At 40.8% G+C, this 9590-nt stretch overlaps 1 protein-coding gene across 3 annotated transcripts; it reads left to right on the forward strand.

Annotated features, from left to right (window-relative positions):
- The first annotated feature begins 3498 nt into the window (after window positions 1–3498).
- LOC118385977 (eukaryotic peptide chain release factor subunit 1) lies at window positions 3499–8514 on the forward strand. Of its 3 annotated transcripts, none has more exons than XM_035773270.2 (11): window positions 3499–3861; window positions 4236–4346; window positions 5518–5693; window positions 5836–5975; window positions 6248–6386; window positions 6477–6667; window positions 6795–6924; window positions 7054–7236; window positions 7354–7418; window positions 7640–7787; window positions 7932–8514. In XM_035773270.2, exons 2-11 carry the CDS (start codon window positions 4261–4263, stop codon window positions 8012–8014), a joined length of 1341 nt encoding a protein of 446 aa, XP_035629163.1. In that variant the 5' UTR covers window positions 3499–3861; window positions 4236–4260; the 3' UTR covers window positions 8015–8514. The 3 variants fall into 3 exon arrangements, with proteins under 3 accessions (XP_035629163.1, XP_035629162.1, XP_035629164.1); XM_035773269.2 differs by having other exon boundaries at window positions 3499–3839; XM_035773271.2 differs by lacking the exon at window positions 3499–3861 and adding an exon at window positions 4072–4090.
- Window positions 8515–9590: the final 1076 nt, after the last annotated feature.

Consider the following 9590-nt stretch of genomic DNA (forward strand, 5'->3'; position numbering starts at 1 on the left):
AGTTACAAAAATATCTTTAAAAGCCTTGATGTTCATCAATCCAGGGTAAGACAAATTGTCTATAAATGGAGCAAGTTCAGCACTGTTGCTACTCTCCCCGGGAGTGGCCATCCTGCAAAGATGACTGCAAGAGCACAGTGAAGAATGCTCAATGATGTTAAGAAGAATCATAGAGTGTTAGCTGAAGACTTACAGAAATCTCTGGAACATGCTAACATCTGACGAGTCTACAATATGTAAAACACTAAACAAAAATGGTGTTAATAGGAGGACTCCACAGAATAAGCCACTGCTGTCCAAAGTTCACAACAGAGCACCTGGATGTTCCACAGCGCTTCTGGCAAAATATTCTGTCGAATCTGAAGTTGAATTGTTTGGAAGGAACACACAACACTATGTGGAGAAAAAAATGGTACAGCACACCAACATCAAAACCTCATCCCAACTATAAAGTATGGTGGAGGGAGCACCGTGGTTTGGGGCTGCTTTGCTCCCTCAGGGCCTGGACAGCTTGCTATCATCGACGGAAAAATGTATCCCTACGTTTTATCAAGACATTTTGCAGGATAATGTAAGGCTATATGTCCATCAATTGAAGCTCAACAGAAGTTGGGTGATGCAACAGGACAATGACCCCAAACACAGAAGTAAATCAACAACAGAAGAAAATATGCCTTCTGGAGTGGCCCAGTCCTGACCTCAACCGACTTAAAATGTTGTGGCATGACCTGCAGAGCGGTTCACACCAGACATCTTAAGAATATTGTTGAACTGAAACAGTTTTGTAAAGCTTAATGATCCAAAATTCCTGACCGTTGTGCAGGTCTGATCCGCAACTATAGGAAATGTTTTTTTGAGTTGCTGCCAAAGGAGGGTCAACTGGTTATTAAAAACTTCTTAGGGATAGGTGTCTTGCAGTGAAACTGGACGGCGTGTAAGTCAAATAAATGATAATAAATATTATGGATTTAACATTGAGGTACATATGTGTCATATCGGCCGAAAGCTTAAATTCTTGTTTATCTAACTGCACTGCCCAATTTACAGTAGCTATTACAACGAAAGCATGCCACGCAACTGTTTGAGGACGGCACCCCATATCAACATAACATTTTTTTCCACCGGCACAGATTTCATACATTCACATATATAGATTTAATATTCACATTTTGAAAATCTTCCTCTGATGTGTCATCCAAAGGGTCCCAGTTATAACATGTGTCATTTTGTTAGATAAAATATTTTTTTATATCCCAAAAAGTCTGTTTAGTTGACGCCATCGATTTGAGTAATCCACTCGTTCAACTTGCAAAGAAAGGAATAATATGTTTGTATTTACTCCACAGACACCCTAAAATGTAATCAAACTATAATATTTATTTCGGAAACTACTTTATTTGTTTTTGAAGTTACAAGCCTGGAACTTTGAACATAGACTGCTGACACCCAGTGGAAGCCATATGAATTGCATCAATATGACAATATACAACATGACATTTCTCTTGCATTTCTAAGAGGACCTTATAAATATAATTGTGCTAAAGGCAAAATGTAATATTCATAAATGTAAATTTACTAATAAAAAAAACACACTTCTGTGTTTTCTATAAGGAAATCGAGCAGTACATTAAGACCATTATACATTATTCTAATAAGAAAGCTGTTATAACAATCAATGTGTGCATCTTTTAAGGTCTTTGTATAATCTGTCATTTGTTGTACCCCCTAGCATATGTTATCATTGTCTGTTTGTATACTTATATGTATACTGATTTTTCTCTAATAAAAAAAAATAAAGAAATGAAAAAAATTAAATTCTAAGAGGATGGTCTCGCCCAAAAAAAATCCCAGTTAGTTTTTCTTTGGATTTTCTCCTACAATATATTTTGTGTTATATTCTCCTACACTATTTTTGTAATGGCAGATTTCCTCTTCGTCTGAAAAGGAGTAAGGATCGGACCAAGATGTAGCGTGGTAAGTGTTCATGACGATTTATTAAAAACGAACTGAACACTGAAATACAAAACAATAAACGATGTGATGAAACCGAAAAAGTACCGTGTGGGGACAAACACTAACACGGAAACAAACACCCACAAACCAACAGTGAAACCCAGGCTACCTAAGTATGATTCTCAATCAGAGACAACTAACGACACCTGCCTCTGATTGAGAACCATACTAGGCTGAACACAAAAACCAACATAGAAAAACAAACAGACTGCCCACCCCAACTCACGCCCTGACCATATTAAATAAAGACAAAACAAAGGAAATAAAGGTCCGAACGTGATAATTTTGACATTTCTAAAAAATTCTAAGTGTTGTTTTTCCAATGGTACCAATTGTATGCATATGCTGGCTTCAGGACCTGAGCTACAGGCAGTTTACTTTGGGCATGTCATTCAGGCAGAAAGTGGATAAAAAAGGGGGGCCTATCCGAAAGATGTGAAATCCAAGGGTTCACATACTTTTCCCACCCTAAACGGTGAATGTTTACACGGCTTGTTCAATAAATACATGAGCCAGTATAGTTGTTTGTGTTTTATTAGTTTAAGCAGACTGTTCGTCTATTGTTGTGACTTAGATGAAGTTCAGATCAAATTTTATGACTAATATATGCAGAAATCCAGGTAATTCCAAGGGTTCACATACTTTTTCTTGCTACTGTATGTTACTAAAAACCAATGAGAAGATGGCACGTGGGTATATGCTTCTAAAAATAAATTAGGAGATGGGAGATGCAAGACTTGCAGCGAGTTCTGCGTCATCAATAGAATCAACTTCTATTTTAGCGCCCGCCAACACACGAGCAGTGTGTGTACATTTACTTACGCAACGCTCGCGACCGGTGCATGTTACAGCGAGCTGTCATTAGACCACGCACGACTTCCGAGCATTATCAGGAAGTCTACCACTGTCTTCACAGTAGGAATATGGTGCGGTGGGACTAAAGTTGGATTCAGACATGTATTTATTATTTTACGACTTTATCTTTTTACCCAATTATACATTTTACCAACATAAAAATATATATCCCACATTGTCTAGTGTATTTTGTTTTGTCGATATTTTAAAAAAATTACCGAAAACTGTTTCCATCAGGCCTGTCGTGACATTTTTTATCGGACATGTACTTTACTCGCATAAAAAGCTTGGATGGGAACTTGGTTTATTAGCCTACAGAAGCATTTCCCAAACTCGGTCCTTGGTTTTTCAAAATTGATTAAAATCTTGTTATTTGAATCAGATGTGTCGTACTAGGACAAAAACCAAAACGTGAACCAAGATTGGGAAACCCTGACCTTCAGCAAAAATATTGGAACACACTGAATTGACTTCCTCTCTGATTACAGGTACGTTTTCAGGTGCATTTTCTCAGGTCCACCCACCCACCCTTTAGCCCAATGAAACATGTCCGAGTGAACCGTAACTATGTCGTTTCCAGGAAGTGATCATCAACCGGAATTCTTTCAACCGCCTACAAATCAATCTTGTCTCTAGTTACCAAAGCCACAGCTATGTCGTAAAAATTCGTGAAAACAAAACATCGATTTTTTGGTCTTAATTCAAAATTTGGCATAAGGTTAGCACTGTGGTCAGGGTTAAGGTTAGGTTTAAAATCAGATTGTAAAACAATACATTGTCGAAATGGGCGGTGGTTAAGCCTAAATGGAAGATGACAATATATTTTCGACCTAGGGTTTACCATAATTATGAATTTGTGGCTGTGGTAAATAATGACGACACCAACATAACGAGGCCCCATCGGGAAGCAACAAACCGGCTTGAGTAGAGCTCAAGCTCAACAACGTCAGGGCTGACGACAAATTAAATAGGTGAGAGATAACGGCACTTGGGGCAAGTAACATTACATGTTTTTGAGCGATCATTGTTAGGAATTGGCGTTTAATCCATATGCATAATTATGTTTCTAATAACGTTGACATTCCGCAATACTTGAGCTAGTGGGGTGGACTCTGGGGCCTGGGCAGGATTTAAAAGCCTGGGCATTTCCCAGCCGAGACCGGTAGCTACTAGGACCCGGTTGCTGACAAGATCAGCTGGGCAAATATTATCGTCCTTGCTGGTGTGTTGGGGAAATAGTATTATATATCCATTTAATGTTGCTATATTTTTCTTGAGGCGTACAACAAACCGTCTGTGTTGTTAACTTGATATCGCCGTCCATAGTTTGATGCTGCTGCTAACGTTACTACATACCCTCACACTAGGTCCTAAATAGACACCGCGGGAAAAATGGCGGACGACCCCAACGCAGCAGACAGGAACGTGGAGATATGGAAGATAAAGAAGTTGATCAAAAGTCTGGAAGCTGCTCGGGGGTATGTGTGGACATGACTAGTGGAAGACATGTCAAATGCCTGGTTTTGTCAGTGACTTTCTTCATCACATTGAGCCACTAACTGGAAGTTAATGGTACTAGGCCCATATATGAGCTAGCTAACAATTATTTTAGTATAAGTTTTAGCTAGCTTACTAACTAGCAAGTGGTGTTAGTTTGAATGTTTATTTGAACGCATAGCTAGCTAGTTGGCTAGCTGACAAGCTAAGTCACATGTCAGTGGCAGTGATCTATGTTTCGAAAGTTTGAGTAGTCATGTAGCTAGGTAATGTTACCACAGCAAACGTTAGCTAGGCAGTTATTAGTTTTGTAACGTCAAGGGCTTCTTTACATTCGCAGCTAGCTAGCTGACAATACTAGTCTCTGAAATTCAGAACTTGTTAGCCTACTAGTATGATCCGCTGACTATCTAAACCTACACATTATTTTAGTATAGCAAACACAGCTGATGCCCAACCATACCTAGGTCATCTTTACATACAAATTGTTTGACACTGGACAAGTTTTCTGCTTTAAATTGTAATTTCATGGCAGTTTTCACTTAAGTTAAAACTGTCAGTGCCACATCACGCCTTGACTGGCTGGCAATAGACCTGTCAGCCGGAATAGCTGATGTAGTTGATTTTAGATCAAAAGGTCAAGCAATTCCTATGCCTTTCAGTGACCTTAGCTTATCTACATTCCACACCTGTCCTGTGCAATGAGCACTCTCCCAAGTGGTTGTCTATATAGTGCAGTGGGTCAAGTTGTTTTGAGTTCACTCTGTGAACAAACTACTGTGACCTTCACCCCCTTGACTAGGGGCAGCAGAAAACTTGTGGCCCACACCTGTCAACATGATGGTCAAAACAAAAATGTGAAAATATGAAGACCACTACTGTAGTAATGTCATCATCTGACAACCTGTCATAAGACTTTGCCTTAGAGCAGTCAGGTTTAATACTATACGTGTATGAAAAGGCCTAGCTTGCTTAGGTAAACCGGAAACATCTGTAGGACAGGTTTAGCTATCCATAGTTTGTGGTTCTTGTTTTTACAAAGTTGTTTCAATAAATAGCTTGCCGACATATTTTTGCTTGACTTACTGTGCAACTTACTTTCTACTCAAAGGATGTTTTAACGTGGTTTTAATGTAGTTGATCTCCTCTCAGGAATGGTACGAGTATGATCTCCTTGATTATCCCTCCAAAGGATCAGATCTCCAGAGTAGCCAAGATGTTGGCTGATGAGTTTGGCACTGCATCCAATATTAAAAGCAGAGTCAACAGGCTCTCTGTGCTCGGAGCCATCACCTCTGTACAGCAGAGACTCAAACTCTACAATAAAGGTGTGTATGTGTGAAGTCGCTAGTGAAACCCTCTCTCTCTGTATGAAGTCATTTGGGGTGGTCCTGGCTTGGTTACGGGCATTTCTTATTTCAATCAATTGATCTCTGAGAGCTAATTTATTATTTTTTTTTTACCCTGCAGTGCCTCCCAACGGCTTGGTTGTATACTGTGGCACCATTGTGACGGACGAGGGCAAAGAGAAAAAAGTCAATATTGACTTTGAGCCTTTTAAACCCATCAACACTTCTCTGTATCTCTGTGACAACAAGTTCCACACAGAGGTAAGGTTGTTCAACACTCTGGGTTCATTATATTCCCACCGTACTATCTTTCCTATGGGCCTATTGGCTTATTGTGACTAACTGGGAAATAAGGAGTTTTGGATTGCACAAAATGGTATTTTCTGATATAAAAAAAATCTGTTGCCTGTTTTGGTGAAACAAGTTGGTGTTGTGTGTGTAGCCTGAAGTTATGCATAGCTGATAGTCAATATTGACCACCTTCTATTTAGATGAGAAATTACATCTTACCTAATGTATTTTCTGTCTCTTAGGCTCTTACAGCCTTGCTGTCAGATGACAGCAAGTTTGGTTTTATTGTGATTGATGGAAGTGGCGCCCTGTTCGGAACCCTGCAGGGAAACACCAGGGAAGTGCTGCACAAGTTCACTGTGGACCTACCCAAGAAGCACGGTAAAAGCCATACATTCACATGCACTCATGAACAGAATTACAGCCAGCCTGTCCACACACAACCACGTATAACAAATGGTCCTCTTTCAGGCAGAGGAGGGCAGTCTGCCTTGCGTTTTGCTCGTTTGAGGATGGAGAAGAGACACAACTATGTCCGAAAGGTGGCGGAGACGGCAGTCACACTTTTTGTTTCCAATGACAAGGTCAACGTAGCAGGCATGGTCTTGGCTGGTTCAGCTGACTTCAAGACGGAGCTCAGCCAGTCCGATATGTTTGACCCGGTCAGTATCTCCAGACCCACCATTCCAGGGTTTTCTGGTGCCATTGTCAGCATTGCCATTGTAGCATTATACGTCTGATATGTGATCTGTTTGTTGACTGATGAATTGCTGACTCATGTCCATGCAGAGGCTACAAGCAAAGATCCTGAAGCTGGTTGACATATCATATGGTGGGGAGAATGGGTTCAACCAGGCCATTGAGCTGTCCGCAGAAGTGCTTTCCAATGTTAAATTCATTCAGGAGAAGAAACTTATAGGTACTTGGATACAGCTGATTTGTTCATTTGTGTGAATGTCTACTCCAATATCTATCATGAGTGTCTCTCTGGCATGGACATGATCGATCCTGTTGTCATATTGATAATATAGAGGACCTCTTCTCCCAGGACGATACTTTGATGAGATCAGCCAGGATACAGGGAAGTACTGCTTTGGGGTGGAAGACACACTGAAAGCCCTGGAAATGGGTGCTGTTGAGATTCTGATTGTCTACGAGAACCTGGATACCATGAGATACATCCTGAGATGCCACGGAGCAGAGGGACTTGCTATGGTGGAGAAGGGTACAGGTATGTGAATGATGTGCGCCCTATACAAAATGCATTCAGTTGCGGGATTCTGGTCTTAACACGTCTCTCTATTTCTTGCCCTATGTCTGTTCTGTTCAACCTTTTCCACTGATCCAGATGAGAAAACATTGTATTTGACACCAGAGCAGGAGAAAGACAAGTCTCACTTCACAGACAAAGAGGTCAGTGAGAAGTTCTTTCCATAACCTACACAAGTGTATGAAGGAAGTTCTGTTGTGGTTCTAGAGGCTCTTTTTAAAATGTGATGTAATTTAGTCTATTAAATTTCACCTATGTCTACTGCCTGTGTTTTGCATCCACCACTTTTATAAGGAGAATTCTCATAAAAGGATCTCACAGTTTTCCCTGATCTACTTTTTTGGGTGTGGGTGTATTTCTACAGACTGGGCAGGAGCATGAGCTGATCGAGAGCATGCCGTTACTTGAATGGTTCGCCAACAGCTATAAGAAATTTGGAGCCTGTCTGGAGATTGTCACTGACAAGAGTCAAGAAGGATCCCAGTTTGTCAAGGGCTTTGGTGGAATTGGTGGTAAGAGTTCGATTATACATTCATAACTAAAGGCTTTTACTATTATTCTGGGGTCATGTGACTATATAAACACATATTTTCACCGTAATGCACCTCTGCAGAGTTACCTAAGACTATGATTCTTCCTTTACTTCACCTCCACAGGGATCTTGCGGTACAGGGTGGATTTCCAGGCCATAGAGTACCAAGGAGAAGACGATGAGTTATTTGATTTGGATGACTACTAGGTAGTTGAGACTGACAAGAAATGAATCAATTGAAAGGCTTTCCCTGATTTGACCGAGATACTGGTGGAAGGAAAGCAAGTAGTCAGGAGGGAGACCCAGACCTTCAAATAAAAGACATGGATGTGATGCCGTATATCAACGTTTCCCTGACTTGAAGCAGTGACTCATCACCTGGCTGGATGGAGCTAGTCTTGGTTTGTTCCTCTCCACTCTACATTAATGACTGATTCAAAGTGACTGACAGCAAGGCCACACTCCTCCTGCCTGCTTGGCCTTCTCTAGGCCACACTGATAGGTTATACAAATCTATTTTTGTCATCACTCCCCACCTTCTTCCAACTCAATTTCCCTTTATTTTTTAACATTTTTACTGGTACCAGCTGCTGTTGTGTTTTGAGATTTTGATTCTGATTATTTTGTTTTCCTTTTTAAAATCAAATTTATGTAGAGGGCAAGGAAATAATGATTAAATTGGAGCTGCTTTACTATCCCATACCCAGTCCCTGCCTCCCGTCTCATCCAATCTTTATTTCAGCACCTGCTTTATTTTGTCCCAGCTCCCCCCTGGTAATTTATTCACTGTCACAGGTGCTGTACTCTTAGCCCGTACTGTTTTCTTGTATGTTTTTTCATTTAGAGGGCCCTTTATGACTCATACAGAGTTCCCAGAGCTGAGATTTAGGTTTGTACGTCTGCCTTCATATTGCCTTGTACACACACCACTATTAAGCATAATGAACCATGCCCTCAGTGCTGTGACCATTCATACTTTCACCCCCCCTTCCACAGAGACATGTGTCCAATGTTTACTGTGATTGATTGGTCAGTTTGGCACTGCAATTCAGACAATGAGAGCCAGTGTGCTTGTTGCCAGGCAGTTTTGTATGTCTTGTCTTCCAGGCATGTTACTGGGTCGTGTTCAATACTGAACAACCAGTTGAAGAGTGTGATTATGATGGCCCAGGGGGCAGTTACCATACGGTGTGCAGCATGAGTTCTGTGATTTTTAGATGGTCACAGCCATGTTTATCAGGCCACCACCAAAGCTGTTGAAGAATGGTGTGCAGTGTTTTTTGGGGAAATGTGTCATTCAATACAAACCGTCGTGCAAACGTTGAAGTGTTCTGAATGCACTCCTGAGGAAAGAAGATTGCCCACCAGGGATGGGGGGATTGGTGTCACACTTTTTCCCCATCCATAGCAAACTTGATTATTGCTTGATTATTGGCATCACATGCTTTGTTAACATGTGTGGGGGGTAGAAATTGTTCGGGGTCGTGTTGGTTTCAGTCAGGCGTTTCAGCTGGGGTTGGGGGAAATGTGACAACAATCAGGCCCCTGAGGACTGGAGTTGCCCATCCTGATCTAAATCAATAGAAATCTGTATAGTTACATCTGAGTACAATGGTACTGGATGTGAATGACTAATGGCTCTGACTGTCTCGTCTTTCCCCTACCATTATATACACAGTGGGGAGAAAAAGTATTTAATACACTGCTGATTGTAGGTTTTCCTACTTATAGGTACACTTCAACTGTGAGATGGAATCTAAAACAAATCTAGAAAATCACTTTA

Source organism: Oncorhynchus keta, chromosome 11 (assembly GCF_023373465.1).
Source record: "Oncorhynchus keta strain PuntledgeMale-10-30-2019 chromosome 11, Oket_V2, whole genome shotgun sequence".
NCBI classification, from domain to species: domain Eukaryota; kingdom Metazoa; phylum Chordata; class Actinopteri; order Salmoniformes; family Salmonidae; genus Oncorhynchus; species Oncorhynchus keta.

Coding starts and splice junctions, on each gene's coding strand:
- LOC118385977 (XM_035773270.2), top strand. CDS start 4,261: ATGGCGGACGACCCCAACGCAGCAGACAGGAACGTGGAGATATGGAAG. Junction 6,668..6,794: donor AGTCCGATATGTTTGACCCG/GTCAGTATCTCC, acceptor ATGTCCATGCAG/AGGCTACAAGCAAAGATCCT. Junction 6,925..7,053: donor TCAGGAGAAGAAACTTATAG/GTACTTGGATAC, acceptor CTCTTCTCCCAG/GACGATACTTTGATGAGATC.